This window comes from Tursiops truncatus, chromosome 20 (genome assembly GCF_011762595.2).
Source record: "Tursiops truncatus isolate mTurTru1 chromosome 20, mTurTru1.mat.Y, whole genome shotgun sequence".
Classification (NCBI taxonomy): domain Eukaryota; kingdom Metazoa; phylum Chordata; class Mammalia; order Artiodactyla; family Delphinidae; genus Tursiops; species Tursiops truncatus.
In genome coordinates, this window is record NC_047053.1 from 43,734,563 (window position 1) to 43,757,078 (window position 22,516).

At 41.9% G+C, this 22,516-nt stretch overlaps 1 protein-coding gene across 6 annotated transcripts in view; it reads left to right on the forward strand.

The window, feature by feature from the left end:
* The window catches only part of MAP3K3 (mitogen-activated protein kinase kinase kinase 3), a 71,670-nt gene that overhangs the window by 31,053 nt on the left and 18,101 nt on the right, over positions 1 to 22,516 (forward strand). For all 6 annotated transcript variants that reach the window (XM_033846826.2, XM_033846827.1, XM_073798232.1 and 3 more), the window contains 3 exons: positions 6,002 to 6,101; positions 10,816 to 10,929; positions 17,799 to 17,919. In XM_033846826.2, the coding sequence (XP_033702717.1) occupies positions 6,002 to 6,101; positions 10,816 to 10,929; positions 17,799 to 17,919 (335 nt within the window). The remainder of the gene's footprint in view (positions 1 to 6,001; positions 6,102 to 10,815; positions 10,930 to 17,798; positions 17,920 to 22,516) is intronic.

Sequence of the window (22,516 nt, forward strand, 5' to 3'; positions counted from 1 at the left end):
TTTGGGGGTTTTGAATGGCTCATCACCAGGCCAAATGCAGGAAAATTTATCTCTGAGCCTGATGTTTTTCTAACTGTGCTAGAGACATCTGAGTGATCTCCTGGTATTTTATTCAGAAAGGCTGGCCCCGGGGACTTCCCTGGTGGTGCAGTGGTTAAGAATCTGCCTGCCAAGGCACGGGACATGGGTTCGATCCCTGGTCCAGGAAGATCCCACATGCTGCAGAGCAACTAAGCCTGTGTGCCACAACTACTGAGCCTGTGCTCTAGAGCCTGTGAGCCACAATGGCTGAGCCTGCGAGCCACAACTGCTGAGCCCACATGCCGCAACTGCTGAAGCCCGTAGGTCTGGAGCCATGCTCCACAGCAAGAGAAGCCACCGCAATGAGAAGCCTGTGCACCGCAAGGAAGAGTAGCCCCTGCTTGCCACAGCTAGAGAAAACCCACACGCAGCAACGAAGACCCAATGCAGCCAAAAAAATAAATAAATTTAAAAAATTGATTTAAAAAAAAAAAGGCTGGCCCCTTTTGAATTCATAGAAAGGTATTCTCTCAAAAGAATCCAGAAAACACTCATATCTAGATAACCCATATCTAGATTGCACCTAATTATTGTTTGGGACAGTTGATTTGAGGGAAAAATAAGGATTACAATATGGATGGATTTCCTGGTAGATATAAGCTAATACATTCAGCAGTATAATTTCCAAAAATGAAAGGTAGCGATGGATGAAGGAAAAGTTATAGAGAAATTATCTTCCTGAGATGTTATGCTTTGTGTGAAGGATAGATTATGGTTTATAGTAATATCCTATCAATGTTGTTCAGTAGAACTTGCTGCTGTAATGGAAAGGTTCTATAGTAATCCCTTGGTAGCCGAGGGAATTGGTTCCAGGACCCCCTGTGGATACCAAACTCCTTGGATGGTCAAGTCTCTTAGGTAAAATGGTGCAGTCTTGGCATATAGCCTATGTACATCTTCGTGTATACTATAAATCATCTCTAGATTACTTATAATACCTAATACAATGTAAATGCCATGTAAATAGTTGCCAGCATGTGGCAAATTCAAGTTTTGCTCTTTGGAACTTTCTGGAATTTTTTTCAGATTTTTTTTTTGTTTTTTTTGTTTTTTTTTTTGCAGTACACAGGCCTCTCACTGTTGTGGCCTCTCCCGCTGCAGAGCACAGGATCCGGATGCACAGGCTCAGCAGCCATGGCTCACGGGCCCAGCCGCTCCACGGCATGTGGGATCTTCCCGGACCGGGGCACGAACCCGTGTCCCCTGCATCGGCAGGCAGACTCTCAACCACTGCGCCACCAGGGAAGCCCTTTTTCAGATATTTTTGATCTGCAGATATGGACCTGTGGATATGGAGGGCCGACTTATAGCTGAGTTCTCCAGTATACTAGGCACTTGCCACATGTATCTAGTGAGCACTTGCAATGTGGCTAGTGGGACTGAAAGAGCCAATTCTAAAATTTAATTTGAATTTAAATAGCCACATGTGGCTAGTGGCTACCATACTGAACAGCGCAGTTCTAGATGATAACAGCTTTTATGGTGCCCACTGATTTCAGCCAGCCAGATTTCATTAAAATCCAATGGCTTACCTATCAAATTACCCATGACATTTTTCACAGAACTAGAACAAATAATCCTAAAATTTATGTGGAATCATAAAAGGCTAAGAATTGCCAAAGCAATCCTGAGGAAAAAGAACAAAGCCAGAGGCATACCCCTCCCAGACTTCAGGCAATACTACAAAGCTACAGTAATCAAAACAGTATGGTATTGGCATAAAAACAGACATTTGAATCAATGGAACACACAGTAGAGAGCCCAGCAATAAACCCACATTACCTACCATTAATCTTTGACAAAGGAGGCAAGAATATACAATGGAGAAAAGAGAGTCTCTTCAAGTGGTGTTGGGAAAGCTGGACAGCCACGTGTAAATCAGTGAAGTTAGAACACACCCTTACACCATACACAAAAATAAACTTGAAATGGCTTGAAGACTTAAATATAATACACGACACCATAAAACTCCTAGAAGAGAACATAGGCAAAACATTCTCTGACATAAATCATACTATTTTCTTAGGTCAGTCTGCCAAGGCAAGAGAAATAAAAGCAAAAATAAACAAATGAGACCTAATCAAACTTACAGGCTTTTGCACAGCAAAGGAAACCATAAACAAAATGAAAAGACATCCTATGGACTGGGAGGAAATATTTGCAAATTGATGCAACTGACAAAGGCTTAATTTCCAAAATATACAAACAGCTCATACAACTCAATAACAAAGAAACAAACAGCCCAATCGAAAAACGGGCAGAAGACCTAGTTAGACATTTCTCCATAGAAGACATACAGGTTGCCAGCAGGCACATGAAAAGATGCTCAGTGTCGCTAACTGTTAAAGAAGTGCAAATCAAAACTGCAATGAGGGGCTTCCCTGGTGGCGCAGTGGTTGAGAGTCCGCCTGCCGATGCAGGGGACGCGGGTTCGTGCCCCGGTCTGGGAGGATCCCACGTGCCGCGGAGCGGCTGGGCCTGTGAGCCATGGCCGCTGAGCCTGCGCGTCCGGAGCCTGTGCTCCGCAACGGAAGAGGCCACAGCGGTGAGAGGCCCGCGTACCGCAAAAAAAAAAAAAAAAAAAAAAAAAAAAAAACTGCAATGAGGTATCACCTCACACTGGTCAGAATGGCCATCATTACAAAGTCTACAAATAACTAATGCTGGAAAGGGTGTGGAGAAAAGGCAACCCTCCTACACTGTCGATGGGAATGTAAATTGGTGCAGCCACTATGGAAAACAGTATGGAGATTCCTCAAAAAACTAAAAGTAAAGTTGCCATATGATCCAGCAATCCCACTCCTGGGCATATATCCAGACAAAACTATAATTCAAAAGATACATGCACCCCTGTGTTCACAGCAGCACTATTTACAGTAGCCAAGACATGGAAACAACCTAAATGCCCATCGACAGATGAATGGACAAAGAGGATGTGATACATATATACAATGGAATACTACTCAGCCATAAAAAAGAACAAAATAATGCAATTTGCAGCAACATGGATGGAACTAAAGATTATCATACTAAGTGAAGTAAGTCAGAAAGAGAAAGACAGGACTTCCCTAGTGGCACAGTGGTTAAGAATCTGCCTGCCAATGCAGGGGACATGGGTTTGAGCCCTGGTCTGGGAAGATCCCACATGCTATGGAGCAACTAAGCCCATGCACCACAACTACTGAGCCTGCGCTCTAGAGCCCGTGAGCCACAGCTGCTGAGCCCATGTGCCACAACTACTGAAGCCCGCGCTCCTGGAGCCTGTGCTCTGCAACAAGAGAAGCCACCGTAATGAGAAGCCCGTGCACTGCAAGGAAGAGTAGCCCCTGATCACCGCAACTAGAGGAAGCCCGCACGTGGCAATGAAGAACCAACACAGCCAAAAATAAATAAATAAATAAATTTCTTTTAAAAAAAGAGAAAGACAAATACCAGATGATATCACTTATATGTGGAATCTAAAATATGACACAAATGAACTTGTCTATGAAACAGAAACAGACTCGCAGACATAGAGAACAGACTTGTGGTTGCCAGTGGGGAGGGGGGTGGGGGAGGGATGGATTGGGAGTTTGGGATTAGCAGATGCAAACTATTATATATAGAATGGATAAACAAGATCCTACCGTATAGCACAGGGAACTATATCCAATATCCTATGATAAACCATAATGGAAAAGAATATGAAAAATAATGCATGTATATGTATAACTGAATCACTTTGCTATACAGGAGAAATTAATATAACATTGTAAAATTAACTATACGTCAATAAGATAAATTTTTTAAAAAATGGCTTAGATCCCTCTTTGCTGTGGCTTATTGCTTCTTCCTCTGGTTATACCACTTCCCAGTCTGGGGGAGCAGGGAGTATATGAGAGAACCATGCACTTCTTCCTGTCAGTGTGGAGGAGGGCAAGAACTATAGAGGCTGATGGCTGAGTGCTGCTAGTCCGCCACACACTAGTCAGATTTCATCTAAGTCTAGACATGCTAACAGATTAAGGTGGTTTTAATATACATTTTCCCCTATCACATTAAGCATCTTTTCATGTGTTTATTAGCCATTCATCATATCCTTTGCTTGTGTTTCTATTGGGCTGTCTTTTTCTTATTGATTTTTGCAAGTATTTTCTCCAAGTTTGGTATTTCTTTTTAACTTTTTTTTTTTAAAGAAGATGTTGGGGGTAGGAGTTTATTAATTAATTAATTTATTTTTGCTGTGTTGGGTCTTTGTTTCTGTGCAAGGGCTTTCTCTAGTTGTGGCAAGCGGGGGCCACTCTTCATCGCGGTGCGCGGGCCTCTCACTATCGCGGCCTCTCTTGTTGCGGAGCACAGGCTCCAGATACACAGGCTCAGTAGTTGTGGCTCACGGGCCTAGTTGCTCCGCGGCATGTGGGATCCTCCCAGACCAGGGCTCGAACCCGTGTCCCCTGCATTAGCAGGCAGATTCTCAACCACTGCGCCATCAGGGAAACCCTCTTTTTAACTTTGTTGATGGTTTATTTTCCCATCAAAAGTTTAAATTTTTGTTGTCAAACTTGTCTTCTTCCTTTTTGTCTTATCTATTTTATGCAATGCTTAGGAAGACCTTCCCTGCTCTAATATTTTTTTCAATCCTGTATTTTCTTTATACATATATATATATATGTATGTATATATATATATATATAATATATATGGGTTTCTGATATTCTCTTCTGTTTATCTCTTTGCTTATTTTTTTTAAATATTTATTTGGTTGCGTGGGGTCTTAGTTGCGGCAGGCGGGCTCCTTAGTTGTGGCTCATGGGCTCCTTAGTTGCAGCACGTGGACTCCTTAGTTGTGGCATGCGAACTCTTAGTTGCAAAAGGCATGTGAGATCTAGTTCCCTGACCAGGGATCGAACCCAGGCCCCCTGCATTGGGAGTGTGGAGTCTTAACCACTGTGTCACCAGGGAAGTCCCTCTTTGCTTATTTTTGTTTTAATTATTTAAGTTTTAGAGTGTTGGGTTGGTCCCATATAAAATTGCCACTTTTATATGCAAAAATTGTTGACTACCTCCAGTATCATATAGTTAAACCTAATGCATTAATTAAAGCTTTTAATTAAAAACATTTCAAGCACACACAAAAATAGAATATGATACTCAACCCCCAAGGACCTGTCACCCAACTTCAACATTATCAACATTTTGCCAACCTTATTTCATCTATCCCCACTTGTAAATTTTGCTGTGACATTTAACGACAAATCATTTTAAGACCTCTTTGAACATGTTCTTACTCTACCATCTATTTATAGAAATTGTTCTTTGAACTGACCTAGAGAGTCTCTCTAGAAGAGCATCAATATCAACGCTACTTACATGCACACATGTGTCACTGGTTAAGAAAAAACTGATCAGGCATATAACCAACTCAAGGGGAATTCCTGTGACTATGGCAGGAAATGTCAGTTCTGAGGATAATCAGCATTGAGATTACTGTGGCATCTCAAAAATGAACAATGGAAGAGACCTTTCAAGTCCTGGAGTTGAGTTGTTTATAGGAGTTAAGACCATGTTTTCAGGACTGCTGCTCCAATCCCCAGGTTTTCTTCCTAACAGGAATATTTGAAGCATAGTTTTTAAATCCAGGTATCCTCCTATGATACTGCACTGTCATTGACCGAAAGAGCTGAGATGAAGTGGAAGAACAATGGCTGAGATTGAGTACTGCTCATAGGTACTATTGACAAACCTGAGAGATGCTCAGAAGAAGGGTGAAAAGATAAAGGTAGACGTAAGAGAAGAAAAAAATACAGAGAAAGGCAAGCTGCATGAAAAATAAAAAGAGAATTCTATGTTGAAAAGAAAAGGAAGATAACACTCAGGAGCCATAGCTTCTAAACCCTGCATTTAAAATATACAGTTAACCATGATTTCTGTTCCTTTTCAGAATTATAGCATTCAGCCGGCCTGTAAGATATGAAGATGTGGAGCACAAGGTGACGACAGTGTTTGGGCAGCCTCTTGATCTACATTACATGAACAATGAGGTACGAAAGATGGATGGTGTGCGGGCAAGGGAGGCCCAGCTGCCTACCTTTTTTCTCTCTGTTTAACTGAGGATTTCCTAGTTTGTTCCTTTAATGTCATCTTCAGGTTTTCATTTTCTGGAGCCTCTTTCCTTAATTCCAGTAATTCTGCGATTTCTCTTTTTTATTACATGGGAGGTTACATAGCTATGTCCATTCCCTCTGCTCATTGAATGCTGGTAGCTCTAATACTCCATGGTGGAATCAGGTACGCGATTAGGGTCAGGGCTTATATTGTCTCCTTTACATTTTGTAGGTTATCTTTTTCCTTCCAGCACAGCCTTAGTAGCAGAGGGTTCAGTAGGGCTGGGGAGGTGTGGAAAACTGGTGGGTAGATCCTCTATTGACAGGCATAAATGCTGGATTCTTCTCTCAGAGTTTAACTTCTAACTGTAGCTGGTTCCAAACGTTAGCACCTACTCTAATGATTTCTTTAACTCTTAGTCCTCCTAACCCCGCCCAACAGCCATTTTATTTATTCATACTTTGAACATCACCCAGGAAGGAATTCTTTTGAATGTCAGTTACTTGGCTGCTTTCCCAGCTCCAAGGAACGTACTAGAGGCTGCAGTCTGCTTAGGCTGGTGCTTTGCATTAGTCTGAAAGGCACTGTTTGTGCCCAATAAGGAGCCTGCACCTTGAGGGAACTGAGTTGGGGGGAAAGACAGGAAAGCTGGGCAACCTCATGGCTCTTTGAGAGTCAGGTCCTTACTTTGTAGTTTTTCTTTTTTTTTAATTTATTTATTTTAATTTATTTATTTTTGGCTGGGTTGGTCTTAGTAGCTGTGCGGTGTTTCTCTAATTTCGGTGAGCAGGGGCTACTCTTCGTTGCGGTGCGCGGTCTTCTCATTGCAGTAGCTTCTCTTGTTGCAGAGCATGGACTCTAGGCACGCAGGCTTCAGTAGTTGTGGCACGTGGGCTCAGTAGTTGTGGCTTGCAGGCTCCAGAGCACAGCCTCAGTAGTTGTGGCGCACAGGCTTAGTTGCTCCGCGGCATGTGGGATCTTCCCGGACCAGGGCTTGAACCCATGTCCCCTGCATTGGCAGGCAGATTCTTAACCACTGCGCCACCAGGGAAGTCCCCTTACTTTGTAGTTTTATTTTATTGGTTGAAAAGTTAAGAATTTCCTCTACTTTGGGGCTTAAATCTGTAGGAGATGACATTTGTTGGCAAAAACTCTGTGGTCCTCTTCATAAAAATGTACAACCACAACTGGATATATGCACTGCCAAATAGCTAACAAAAATAACACCATCTGATTTTTGCTTTTTGGATAAATTTTAGAAATACAGCAAATTTGAAAAATAAACCACTAACTCTATAGTTAATAAATAACACAGATGTAAGTATTTTAAAGTATGTAAAGTAACACATTTTAAATACAGGATTTGAGAACTCCCCCCCAAATACAAATGTCAAATCCATAGAAGTTTAAAAAATTGCAGCTCAAGCATCAGTGACTATATAAGAAAGTGAGGCTGAAGTCAGCTAGCCAATCAGCATTAAAGAAGGTGTTCTTTAGTTAGTAAAGACTTTTCTGGATGATTTAGTACCACTTGTTTCTCTTCCCATTAATATTTCCATTAAGAATTTCAGATGTCCCAAAATCCATTTTCAAACTCTTTTGCCAAGGGAATGACTGCCCAGAATGTTGAGCATTCCTTTATTCAAATGTTTATACAGATATTGATTTTAAAGCCAAATATAAGTAATTGTCATTATTTTTTGAGTCAGTGAAGACTAATTTATTTGAGCATTTATTTTTCATCACTTTGTTTTTTGTTGTTTTTTGTTTTTTGGCTGTGCTGCACGGCTTGCAGGATCTCAGTTCCCCGACCAGGGATTGAACCTGGTCCATGGCAGTGAAAGCCTGGAATCCTAACCACTAGACCACCAGGGAACTCCCATAATTGTTACTATTTTAAATCATTCACGTCTTTCCGCAGTCTGCTAATGTCAGTGACCAAGAATTGACTAATTTACTTACATCTTATTAATTTCAAATGTCTCAACTATTTTTCTTTTCTTTGCCCTCTAAACCCTGCCTTGTCAGGGTTTGTGAACGACAAATGAAAAAATCTGTTGAGATTTTATTTTATTTATGTTTATATTTTTGTAATAATAGCTTTATTGAGATATAATTCACCTGCCATAGAATTTACTCTTATTTTTAAATTTACATTTTAAACTGTATAATTCAGTGGTTTTAGTGTATTCACAGAGTTGTGTAACTAACATCACTACCTGATTCCAAAACTTTTTCATCACCCCAAAGAGAAATCCTGTAGTTCTTAGGAGTCACTTCCCATTCTCCCCACTCCCCAGTCCCTGGCAACCACTTATTTACTTTCTGCCTCTCTGGATTTGCCTATTATGAACATTTCATATATATGGAATCACACAATATGTGGCCTTTTGTGTTTGGCTTCTTTCACTAAGCATGTTTTCAAGGCTCATCTATGTTGTAGCATGTCTCATACTTCATTCCTTTTTATGGCTGTATAATATTCCATTATATGGATATACCACATTTTGTGTATCCATTCATCTGTTGATGGACACTTGAGTTGTTTTCACTTTTGGCTATTATAAATAATGCTGCTATGAACATTTGTGTACAAATTTTTATATGAACAAATGTTTTCAATTCTCTAAAATATACCTGAGTGGAATGATGGTTCTTGTAGAAACTCTGTATTTAACTTTTGGAGGAACTACCCAACTTTCGCATATCAACTGGTACCACTTTACATTTCTACCAGCAATGTACGAGGGTTGCAATTTCTCTACATCATCACCAATACTTGTGATTCTCTCTTTTTTTTTTTTTTTTTAAAAAATTATAGCCATCCTAGTAGATGTGAAGTGGTATCTTATTGTGGTTTTTAACTTTCATTTCCTTAATGACTAACGATGTTGAGTAGCTTTTCATGTGCTTATTAGCCATTTTTTAATTTTCTTTGGACAAATATCTATTCAAATCCTTTGCCCTTTTAAAAAATCGGATTGTTTGTCCTTTTATTGTTGAATTGTAAGAGTTCTTTATATATTCTGGATACTAGACCCTTATCATACATTTGCAAAATTGTAGTTTTTTTTTTTTTAAGTTAAAACCTACTCCAGTAATTTCTTTATCTTCCCCTGTCTCCACCCACCCCTTCCCCGCCTCCCCCAACACCAGTCCTTATTTATCCCTACTTTGAGTGTTACCCAGGAAGGAATTCTTTTACAATATGATATGATTTGTAAAATTTTCTCCCATTCCATGGGTTGTCTTGAGGTTTTATTTTAAATACTGTTTTTACTATTTGTTTTTTCCTGGCCTGGGGTTTAGAGTTCTCACTTCCTTGTATTCTGAATGGGGAACTGAAGAAATTAATTGGATTTTTGCTTTATGTTTGCCACAAGTACATAAGATCTGACATTTTTTAGGTCTTAGGCAAAGCATAGTTTTGCATCTTTTAATACTAAGTACTCATAATATCTTTTGCTTCTAACAGTGAGTGAGGCTTATCTGTACCCTCAAGAACCATCTCTTTAATACTTCAGTGGAATGAAAACAGAGGAAGTAGTTTTTCGTTCTAGTCACTGATTTTTTTTAACCTTTATACATTAAGATACTAAACCCTTCTATGCAGTCTAAGTTTGTGTTCTTATTTGAGTAACGTTTTCATCCTCTGCCTGACCCCTCCTCCTCCTGTGCCTTTTCTGCTTATTCTGTTAATGTCAGCACAGGGTAGAATGGGACATGATTCTACTGCTTAATCTAGGAAGAAATATGGGGCCTATAACTGTTTCGGATTTGATGCTTTGGAGTAAAGGGTATTTTTAGAGACGAAGCTTTTCTTAGAAAATATCTTGGGGGGGGGTGGGATGAATTGGGAGATTGGGATTGACATATATACACTATCGATACTATGTATAAAATAGATAACTAATGAGAACCTACTGTATAGCTCAGGGAACTCTACTCAGTGCTCTGTGGTGACCTAAATGGGAAGGAAATCCAAAAAAGAGGGGATATATGTATACGTATAGCTGTTTCACTATAGCTGTTTCATTTCACTTTGCTGTACAGTAGAAACTAACACAATATTGTAAAGCCACTATACTCAAATAAAAATTTTAAAAAAAACTGAAAATATTTTAAAAAATATTTTTATACCATCAAAAAAAAATACCTTGAAATAAAGTACTGATATGTGCTACAGCATGGATGAACTCAAAAACGTTAAGCAAAGTGAAGGAAGCTAGATGCAAAAGGCTATGAATTGAATTGAATTGAATATGAATTGTGTGATTTCATTTATATGAAATGTCCAGAAAATGCAAATCTCTAGAGACAGAAAGTAGATTAGTGGTGGCCTGGGGTGAGAGGTAGAAAAGGGGAGTGACTCTGAATGGGCACAGGAGATCTTTTTGGAGCAATGGAAATGTTTTGAAATTGAATTGTGGTGATGGTTGCACAACTCTGTAAATTTACCAAAAATCTTTGAATTGTAAACTTAATAAAAAGGGAAAGAAAATATCTCTGTGGTTTCAATTAGATCTTTTAAGACCCCATAGTATCCACTGAGATTGTTTTCCTCCAAATTTATTTTTTTGTTGCTTATTTTGCTTATTTTTGCAAACTAAAGACTTATGTTTTATGTGATTTCCTTTTTCTGTGTCCTAGCTCTCCATCCTGCTGAAGAACCAAGATGATCTTGATAAAGCAATTGATATTTTGGATAGAAGCTCAAGCATGAAAAGCCTTAGGATATTGCTGCTGTCCCAGGACAGAAACCATGTAAGTAGCCCCTGTCACGGCCTGACAGCTGAAGACAAAGCTTGCTGTCCTTCAGGAGTCCAGCTTGCTTCCTTGACAGAATTTTGTGTTCCTTAGTCACTGCTAAAGCGAGAACGTAGGTGTGGCCCAGCCCACTGGGTCAGTAGCCATTTAGCCTTCTGCATTTGATTTGACTGCGAAGCCAGATCATTGGTGTTAAAATTGCAACTGAAGGTGACTTGGCTTGTGGTATGGGAGGAAGGGAAACATTTTATGATAAAGGAGGAAATTCTTTTTCTCTGTATTTATGTTCTTTCGACTAGATTTGGACCCCAGCAAGAGAGATTTGCTCAGCGTGGGGGAGCTGATTAGTAGAGGCTGTCAAGGATTTGAGACTATCATGCTTTGTAAACCCAACTCCCACAACTCCTCGGCAACCGTGACTTTCCCTTGGGACACATGTAGGAAACAAACTTTCCCTTCTGTTCAGTGGAAAAAAGGCCATGGTCTAAAGGGCCTCTTGTAATTTACCAGCTGCTACCTTACCAAATGGCAGCAATCTGTGGGGGCCTTCAGAAGTGAGGGATCATCCCTCATGTAGTTTCCTCTCCTAAAGGGTCCCTGGGGGCCTACATTTCACAAGAATGCTTGTAATCTGGGTCTGTCTTCTAATCACTGATGGCTCTACCAGTTTTCTTCAGATGCATGTTCCTGAAGGTTTCTTGGCACTCTTTCCTTTCCTTATGCTTGAAGACAGCCAACTGTGGACAGCTGACATTACTGTCTGAGAACTATGGACGCTCCATACCAGGACAGAGTTTAGATGGAATGGTGCTTTATGCTGACTATTTAGTTAGTTAGTTAGTTAGTTAGCGGTACGCAGGCCTCTCACCGCTGTGGCCTCTCCCCTTGCGGAGCACAGGCTCCGGACGCGCAGGCTCAGTGGCCATGGCTCACGGGCCCAGCCGCTCCGCGGCATGTGGGATCCTCCTGGACCGGGGCACGAACCCGTGTCCCCTGCATCGGCAGGCGGACTCTCAACCACTGCGCCACCAGGGAAGCCCCTGACCATTTATTTTTAAAGACACCTTGGACTGTCTATTGATTAGCGAAAGACACAGGAGAATGCGGTTAGGAAGGCTTAGAGTAAAGAAGACATTTTCTCATATTATAGAAGTGTCCTTGAGCATGAGGACTGGTCTTCTCTCTCACAATGTCTTCTTTTCTGGATGTGTTTTGGGAGGTATTCTGAAGTAAAATATATACTTTATTATTTCATTTCTCTGTTCAAGTTACTCACCTGCTCCTTGTAGGCCTTCCTCGTTGCCTATCATGTAAGATCTAAATTTAGCCTGGCACCCAAGGGTTATCACTAACTACCCTTCCTCTCAGCTCCGCAGTCTCATCTTTCCAAGTTCTTCAGCATACTTCCACTATTCTGCAGTTCTTCCTGCTTCCTCTTTGCCAGACCATGGTCAACCTTTTTTAAGGCTCTAGCTTGATTTACCTGCTGCAGTTTGGTCAGTATTTTTGACTGAGACCATTTTCATTATTCCGTGTTCCTTTAGTCATTGGATATAATTTGCACACTAGTTTATAGGTTCCTAAGTAATTGCCCTCTAGTTGTTGCATATTTGTAAGTTTTACCCCAAAAGATTATAAGCTCCTTGAGAACGGGAGCTGTGTCTTGTTTTGGAGCCCATCCTCTTAAGAGAACACAGTGAATACTTCTTGAATTGTTAGCAGGAGTCAAGCAGAAATCATATTCTGCCAACCCCTTCTTTACAGAAGAAGCTGGAATTGGGGTTTAGTTTAATGATGTGATTGTTTAACTGGGAGCTAGCACCCCTGATTGTGATCCCTCCACTCCCCTGATGAGAAACTGTAGACAACTGGTTCTTTGCATTCGCTTTCCCATCCAGTAAGGGGTGCACTCAGCTGCAGATACTGCTGCAACACCAGAGCTGTTTGAAAGATGACCATCTAAGCTCTGACACTGATGGTGTGGCATTAGATATCACATAAAATAAGTGCCACGTTGATGCCTCTCTCTCTAAGGATGTGTATTTTTTAAAATTATTATAAAGTCAGTATAACTTATTGTAAACTTAAAAAAAAAAGAGGACCGTCTTACATAATCCTAGCACCGTAACACATTGATTGATTTTTGCATATGCCCCTCTTTGGCCATATGTATACACACTATAAGTGTTGTCATGGTATTTATACAATTTTCTACTTTAATTTTTCACTTAACATTGTCATGTACATTTTTCTGTTAATATACAGTCTTCATGATTATAATTTATAAGGATGCATAAGTCCGTTGAGTGGCTATACCATAATTTAATTAAATAACCATTTTTGCTACTGTTGGAACACTTAAGCTACTCCTTTTTTTGCATTTATAAAGATTTGCATTTAAGACTAATAGTGGCATTGGTGGTGATGAAATCTTTCCTTGAGGACTTCCTCAGCTAGACCTCAGGCTTCTCAATAAACAGAGGTATCATGATCCAAAATTGCTACGTGCTTAGGAGTCCTACTTCTGGAAGTGCTTCTCTGTTTGTGATGAAATATCAGTTTTCTTCTAGTTTCTAATCTTTTATGGACGAATTCTTTTTTAAAAACATGAAAAGTGAAATGGAAAATTTAACTAGAGACGTATAAAATACAAGCCCACAACTTTTATTGTTAAGTTCAATAGACATGAGTCACTGCCAAATTGTTGTAAAAGTGCTTAAAGAGTTACTCTTCCATTTTGGTATTTACCTTGTTGAGGACTGGTATACACCGCAGGTTGTACCCTGGCACCAGCCCACAGATCACACTTTACATACACTTCTCCAGGATACCATATCAACCTGGTCTTCATCTCCTCTTGATGGTAACTGTGAGCCACTTTGTTCTCTACTTAGTTTCCTCCATTTTTAGCAATCTGTCAACTCATCCACCTTTTGTTATCACCTATACCTTTACTTCCCTTCTTATTCCTGTTTCTAAATGTACTATCTCTTTCTACTCTCCAGATTCCTTTTTTATTGATCCTTCTATGACAGCTTCTGATCTTTCCTCTGTCTTCATCCCTCACCAAGGTGGAAAGTCATACTCCTCCCATCGCACCTGGCCAAGGCCAGGTCTTAGGCTTCAATATTGTTTTTACCTGAGAACTCCTGGATTTGGGCAATCACAGAACCTCCTCTTAATCTGAAGAGTCTTTCTCTAGCCTTGGTTTTACTGCCATTTTAAGATACTTCACCGTCTCCTTCAGTAGTTCTTGCTGCCCTAGCCCTCTGCCTTGGGCCATCAACTCTTAGCTGTTTTCCTATTACAGACTTCTTTTCTAAACATGTGTGCATCTAACTCTTAATTTATCTTTCTGCTCTTGACTTTCTTATAACTTTCTCGACCTTTCCACTGTCATAACATAATCTCAAGCTTAACATTCTGTTGTCACTTGTACCTGCATATGATAAAAACTAAATACCCAACCATCTTAAACTGTGAATGGCATTTTGTTTTGTTACCTCAGATTCTCTCTGACAAAAGTAAACTTATAATCTTCTCATCTAAATGTTGCCCACTTCCCAAATTTCCCATCAATGAATTTAACACTATTTAAGTTCAAGATATCAAGGATAATCTAAATGGTAATTATTTTCAGTTTTCCAAGAAACTAATGGGGCAAGTGCAGGAAGTTAGAACGAAACTTGTTGGGCAGAATACCTTCAGTCTGGCCCCTGTTTAAAAATCATTACACTTTACATGTATAAGGTACTTTCAACTTTCATTTGGTTTTTGCAGCTTTGAGTGGTTGGTTAGGCATCTGTTATCGCCAGTCTACCCCCTGGGGAAACTGAGGCTTAGAGTGATTTGGCCTAGGTGAAACAGTAGATAGTGACAGAGCTGGTCTTGAATCCAGATGTTCTGACTATAGTCCAGTATGTATTAGATACCATCCAGGAAAGGGATCTTAGAATTATTGTAGTCCTTGGAAAACCTCACCCAGGTTCTTTCACAGTTCATTAGAAACAGAACAGAAAGTATAATGTTGCCCGTGAGGAAAACTTGTGAGATGTGTCATTCTCTTCCCCACAGCTCAGAAGGTTAACTGAGCTAGGAAAGGTCCAAGAGAAGACAAACTTTTTAAGGGGTTGGGGTCAGTTTTATATGTGTATGGCCTAAAAAGCCTGGAACTCTTTAGTCGGGAAAGGAAGCCGAAGCATACCTATGTATAAACAAAGCCTGTGACGCATTGAAGAGCAGGGATAATAAAAACACAGATTTGTTCACCTAATCTCAGTTTGGATGAGCCCCTTGAATATTGAGGATTATCATAGAACAAAATGGAAATAAGAATTTGTATAAGGGGTATAAACATGGCATCCTTTATTCAAGTTGTATAGCTTCAAAGCAGATTTTTTTAAGGCTTTTAATAAATTCATGGATGTTAAAGCTGTAAATCTATTAAATAACCTGGATGCTTCCACAGCTATCATAACTGTCATGGTCTATCATGGAAATGTCTCGTTGCCACCATTGAAGCAGAGGACTAGTGACATCCAAGGTGCCATTTCTCAGCTCATGTTTCCGTGAACCAAACTAAAGCAAACACACACACACCTCTTCTTTTCCCCCTGCATCATTGAATCCACCTGTTCCCTTTGTCTGACACCACCAAATCTTTTATCGAGATGATTTGTGGGTCAACTTTTATAATCTCTTTTTCTGCTAATCTCCTCGCTTCCAGTGACTGCAGTCTTTGTGCATGTGGCTCCCTGGTAATTTTTCATGTTGTTTGTGTCGGCCACAGCACACTGCTACCCCCAGAGCCTTTCAGTGAGGTTTTCATTGAATGGTCAAATGAAATGACCATTCTATTTGCTGTCTTTAGAATGTTCTGCCAGCTACACACTTTATACCTGTTGGCTCTCCTTTCACTCTCTTACAGGTCCCTTTTATTTTTCCTAGTCCCACCTTCCTCCTTCCTCTCTTGCCCACTTCTAGGTCTTGTTCAAGTTTCCCTGAATCCTTGCATCAACCTCATTTTTGTTTACCATGCCATTCTCTTTTATCTCCTTAAATCAGGGTTTTCTGAACTTGACTGACTTATTACAAACACTTGGGGGAGATTTAAAAAACACCAGTCCTTCGGCCTTACCCCCAGAGATTCTGTTGTAGTTGGCCTGAGGTGTTAAAAACCCCACAGGCAGTTCTGCTGGTCGGCTCGGGCTGAGAACCATTGCCTTAAACCCAAGTGTGACTCACCTCCTAAGACCTTGCTGCCGCCCTGTGTCAGCATCACCTGAAAGCTTGTTAGAAATGCAGATTCTCAGCCCCAGCCCAGACCTACTGAATCACAATCTGCACTTCATCAAGGTCCCAGGTGATTTGTGTGCACACGAAAATGTGAGAAGCCCTGCTTTGAAACCTTCCCTGATTCCCTTCATCTGTTTTCCCACTGTTGCCACAGTCAGCCTTTCGTTTTAGAAACCTACGCTCGTGCTGGCTGTTGAACCTCCTCTCCTGGCTCAGCTTTTAGATTTAAAATTGAGAGTTTAGAATCTATGTTCTTTGATACGTTTCAGATTCATGTTGCCACGATGTATTGAATTCCCACCCTGTGTAAGGCCCCGTGTCTAAGCAGGTGTCCTTGGGGTGCTCAGCGTGCAGCTCTCCTCTTTCTGACTCTAAGGCTGTGGCTTTTTCCTTGCCCTTCACTGGCCTGCTTCCCCAGCGTGTGGCTTTGATTGTTTTTTCCTTTCTGACCCTCGGCAGAGAGCTATTGCACATTGGAGGCTTTAGCAAGAACACTCACTTCCCCTTGGTCTGACTTCCCGTTAGAGCAAGACAGTTTGTCAAGACAGCCCTGCATGTGATAGAGTCTGGCGTGGGGGGACTAGAGGAGGCTGCTTGGCAGCTGAACTTAGCCCTGAGAGCGGGAAGCCTTTTTCCTGGAGGACAGGATATAGTTTGTTTAGGTTGGACCTTTTTTTTTTTCTTACAGGAGGTAAGAGAGAGAGAGAAACAAGTAGAAACTTTGACCCAAATTATTTATAAATTCTGAGCTCCCACTCTCCACAGTGCTCTGCTTATTTATGAGCACATCCTGACATCACTTAGCTCACCTTCAAGCTTCAGTTTTAAGCTTTCTCAGTGCAAGGGTCCCTTTCTGTTGCTTTGTTTTCTCTCAAGGGCTCACCTTGAGGCCCAGCAGGGTCAGTGCAAAGTGAGGTAGATGTGGCAAGGCTGCTGACCCTGTTCTGAAGTCCTTGACCTCTGGCAGAATGGTGCCTTGATAGCCTTTCTGAGATGAACACAATCCTGAGATGGTTCACATGTAAACCCCAGTAATATGAAGCATCTGAGACCTTCTTACCTTAATTTTCCAGGAGTGATTATGGTTGGGGAAGAAGCAGCATATCAAGCTATTTTTTAAGTTTATCAACCAGAATTTTTGGTGCAGAAGTTGCCACCATTCTCCATTCTGACCCCCCACGTGGCAGGTGATCTTGCCACTGAAATAATTTCCTGCTTTTCCTGCTATTCTTCCCAAGCTCTCTGGAGAGTTTTATGAGAGGGTATTTACAACGCTTTTCTGTTTGGCACATTATTACAGGAATGCCTGTTATTCTTCTGTGTCTGGGTCATCACCTAATAAATTGGAGCACTGAGTCTCAGTGCTCTATATCAGTGAAGCTGGATAACTACATTGAGTAAACAGTGATTTGCCAAGATGAGTTGAGGAGTGAGATTTGAGGGAAAGCTGGGTAGCTCATGTATTGAAAGCGTGATGGCGGCTGAGAGCATGGGGAGGCCCAGGGAGGGGCGGGGGGCCTTTCTAAGCCTGCCTGCTTAACGAGCTCAGCCTTTTTCCTCTTATCTTGCAGACTAGTTCCCCTCCCCACTCCGGGGTGTCCAGGCAGGTGCGAATCAAAGCTTCCCAGTCTGCGGGAGACATAAATACCATCTACCAGCCCCCTGAGCCCAGGAGCAGGCACCTCTCTGTCAGTGAGTATCTCACCCCTTTTTTCCTCTCATCTAATTTATCTGGCCATGTATTTTTTTAAATATTCTTTTTAAAAATTATTAAAAAACAGTCATCAAACGTTATTGACTGCTACGCTGTTCAGAATAATGTTCCATGCTTTTCTTTGGGGAGAAGAAATAGACAAGTGACTGGGATGGAGTCCTGACCCTCCAGGAGCTTACACTCTCATGATGTGGTGGCAAAATCAAATTCCTTTTCAACAGTCCTGAAAAAGTGATCTCCTCAAACATCTGCTTGAAGACCTCCAGCAGCAGTATACCCTCGTTTTTGACCATTCTTTCCCCAAAGGACTGGGGACTTGTGAAGTTACGAATCAGGTCCAAGATTGAGTTTTGACATCAAACCTCTTGCTTGTGATTCCTGAGGAGTCCTAATGCTTCAAGGAAGATGGGACAAAGTTTCTCCAGTGAAACTCCTGGAGAGTCAAACTAAGTTGTCTGGGAAGGGCAGGAGACTGTTGACATAGTAAATACAGTTGGCTCATTAGGAAGAAAGCTACGAAGCTGCTGACGGGCCTCCCCAGGAAAGGAATCTAAATCAGGTCTGTGCCTTATACCAGGCAATCCAGTTTTGCTCTGGATCCCATTTCCCACAGTCTGAGGAGAAAGCTCATTTCTTGAATTGTGCAGTTTGTTTCAAGAGGGAAGTCCGGCCTTAACAATATTTCTGTTGAGGTTGCTGCCCTAACGTCGCTGAGACCCCTGCTGCTGTCCATACAGGTTCTATCCATACAGGTAGAATTGCAGCAAACTGAACTGCTCTCTGGAGATCCTGAGCTGAACTTGGGGAGGTCTGAGCATCAGTCCTGTCACTGAGCTTGTCTGGGAGTGATAAGCCTCCTCGGGGGGCAGCTGGAAGAATGTGTTGCTGAGGCACTGACTTTGCCTCACTGAGTAATTTCTGGAACCCTAGCAAGCACTGGTAGTAAGTGTTGCCAAGCTGAAAGTCTGTATATGTGTTTCATATTTCCCTAACATTGTGGATAATTGGTGGCTGCGTTTTCAATAAGCTGGTTGAGGAGAGAGCCAGCACCCCAACAAGGAAACCTTATCTAGAGTATCTCTGGCCCTAAAATCCAGGTGCCCTGGAACCTGGGAATCTCTGCTAGTTTGGCCTCTGTTCCAGAGCCCTTGTAGAGAGCAAGGGGCTGGAGGAGGGCAGCATTGCTCCTTTGCAGAGTAAGCTGTGAGGATGGACACAGGGCAGTGATTGGGCCTCCGGCTCCTGAGCAATTTCCTGTGACTTGTGTGTGGAAGCTACATGCTGGGCCCTCACTGTAGGGGCCGTATATGGAATTTCCTTGTCTGAGAGTGCTAAAATCTTACGGGGAGTAAGATTTCTATGAACGAGTTCCTATCTCTCTAGAGAATGGGCAACACAGCCTCCCAGCACACACAGATCCTGGGTTCCTTCAGTCAGCAAGCATTAGGCACCAGCCTTTGGGCTGGCATGAGTGCCATGGTGGAGGCATCTGGGAGGCTGAGAGTGGTGCGGGAGCACAGAGCAGGCAGTAACCAACGGCGCCCAGGACTTTGGGGAAAGGTTTCGCTAAAGAGAGGGAACATCAGAGCTGACAAACTAAGGAAGATTTACTGAGTGCAGGGACAGATACTCCGGGCACAGAAAAGGGCATCTGCCAGGCACGATCACAGAAGAAGGTGGTGGCTTCTGAGAACCCCAGGTGGTTTGGAGTGGTGGGTTTGACGAGAGAAGCAGGCAGAGCCTGGCAGCCTTTCTAAAAGCTGGAAAATGGCAGAGATTATTTCTAACTGGAACGACCTGGGAAATGCATTCTGGGATTTTTATAGATTATGGAGGATTTCCATAAGCAAGGATGAGGGGAGAGGGCATTTCAGTGATTTGCTGGTGGAGATCCCACTTATCCTTCAGATTGGCTCGTGTATTGATATTTGGAGAAGTAGAGAAGGCTGGGAAAGAATGCCTGCCTTGGCTGGGGACCCTTGTCTGCACATGGGCTTGTTCGGTGGGCAGTGGAGAGCCACTGGGAACAGTGACCCCTTGTACCCATCTCTATCCTAATGCTTATCACATTGTCTTGTTATTGTATCCCTCTCCCTGTCAAACTGCATTTTTACTCATTTGTTCATTTATTCATTCAAGAAATAATTGCCAGAATCATGGGAAGCAAAACACACAGTTCCCGTCCCTATGGCCCTTGTCCACCTGTGGGAAGTCAGACCTTACGTGTCATGATGTGATTCATCTATAATTACAGGCTGCGACCAGAAGGTGTGTGGTGCTGGGAGCACGTATAGCAGAAGGATGTGACCTGATTTCGGGGCCAGAGAAGCCATAGGCTGTGACCCAGAGCTTGAAGGGGACTTACTCAAAGGGGATATAGGGAGGAGAGCTCCAGGCAGGAGAGCTGCCCATGCGGAGGCCTCATGGTAGAGGGAGTGTGGTGTGTTTGAGAACCAGAAGGAAGCCCTGAGGGCTGGAGAGCTGAGAACAAGGGAAAGGAGGATGGGCTGAGGCTGGGGAGGGAGACTGAGCCTTGGGGTCCTTACGTTGAAAGCAGTGAAAATACACCTTAGGATTTTTAAGTGAAGAGGAATGGGTGGCATATTCGGATTTGTATTTTGAAAAGATTGCTCCAACTGCATACAGTGTGGAGAGCCAATCACAGGGGGGCAAGCATGGGTCCAAGGGAGAACCGTATTAGTTAATGCAGTGGTCCAGGTGAAAGAAGACAGAAGCGTGGATTAGGCTAGTGAGGGTAGTGGAGAGAGGAAGGAACAGGTGGATTTGAGGCATTTAGAAGGTAAAGCCAACAGGACATGGCATCGTGGTCTAGGGACATGGGGGGGGGGGGTGCGGTCCCTGAGATCCTTTTAGGATCTGGAAGGTCAAAGCTATTTTCATAATAATACTAAGACATGATTTGGCTCTCACATATATCTAGTGGAATTTTCCAGAGGTTACCTGCCTGAGGTAATGTCATTGCTCTATGGCTAATGGAATGTGTACTTGTGTATTATTGTGTTTTAAATTTTTTTGACCCTTATTTCTGATACAGTAAATATCAATTGATATAACCTGTATAAATAAAAGCTCTTTGGTGTCCCAAATTTTAGAAGTGGAAAAGGGTTCTAAGTTCAAAAGGTTTACGAACCACTGTGGTATTGGATTGGATTTTCAGGTGTTGAGAGAACAGGACGTAAATTACTGGTTTGTGGATTTGGGTAATTGGCAGTGCCTTTCACCAAGACAGAGACTAGAAGAGAGCCTGGTTTCAGGCACTGTGAAGGGCAGACCTTAAGTTTTAGACAGGTTGAATTGGTATAATTATGGATATTTTGGTATGATTATCAATTCACCAATAAACATATTTGTGTTTTTTTTTTTTTTTTTTTAAAAAGAGAGACAGCCAAGAGGTGATAGCAGATGGGCAGCTAACTATACAGATCTCTAGCTCAGAGGGGAGAAAACCAGAGGTAGAAACAATTGGAAATTGTCAAGTCGAAGCCAGGGGCCCAGATAAGAGTTTCTAAACAGACTACAAAATGAGAAGAGAAGAGGGCCTAGGACTGAGCCTTAGAAACCCAGACAGTGGCCAATTAGAGGAGGATGAGCCTGCAAAGGACGCAGGAAAGGAGTGACCAGAGAAGTAGGAGGGAAAGTAAGAGAAGGTGGGAAGAAGACGTTACATGGTACCAGCCAGGTTGGAAAGGACAGACCAAGAGTAAGAGACACAAACTTGTCATTTTCATCCACAAATGTCTGAGTGCTTGCTGTGCTGGTACAGGGTAAGGCCTTCTGGAATAGAAGGAAACAGAAAGAGAGAAGTCAAGGTTTAAGCATGAGGGACTAGGAGAAGCCCTAGCTATACAAATGGGGTTAAATGAGAAGCCTTAGTGATCCAACTCCCCACCTACAGGAGGGGCTTCTCTGCCCTCCTCCTCCACCAGCATTAATGTACTTGTGCTACCAGTGCATATGAGTGAAAGACTAAACATGCAGGTCATTCAGCTCCCACTGCAACATTTTCAGTAATGAGGAAGTGCAAGGAAGCCCAACCCAATTTTAGACAGCTCTCTTTATTCGACGTTCATCCTTATTTTGAAGCGAAATTCTGCCTTCTCTCACTTTACGCATTGACTCTAGTACTGCTCTCTTGAGCAACACAGATAACATCTTTCATATGACAGTTTTTCAGATATTTGAAACCAGCTATCCTGTTCACCTTTTGTTTTTTCCATCATAATATACATACCTTGAATTCCAGGTTTTTTTCAAGCCAGTTAGTCTGCTAAAAATAAAATAAAATAAATAATAAATAAATAAATAAATTTAAAAAAACTACTAGGGAATGTGTTAACCCAAAAGAGAGACCCCTGTGGGAAGATCTGCAGACAAGGCAAATGGAATTTCCCTACGCGAATTTACCCTTCCTTGTGTCTTTGCCTGTAGAAATTCTGTCACCTTTGAAGCTGAGCTCAAGCACTGTTTCTTCCACAATGCAGTGGGCGGTGCCCTTAAGCCATCGACTAAAGGACTTGTCCCTGCCACATCTGACTCCCATTTGGTCTAGTGTAT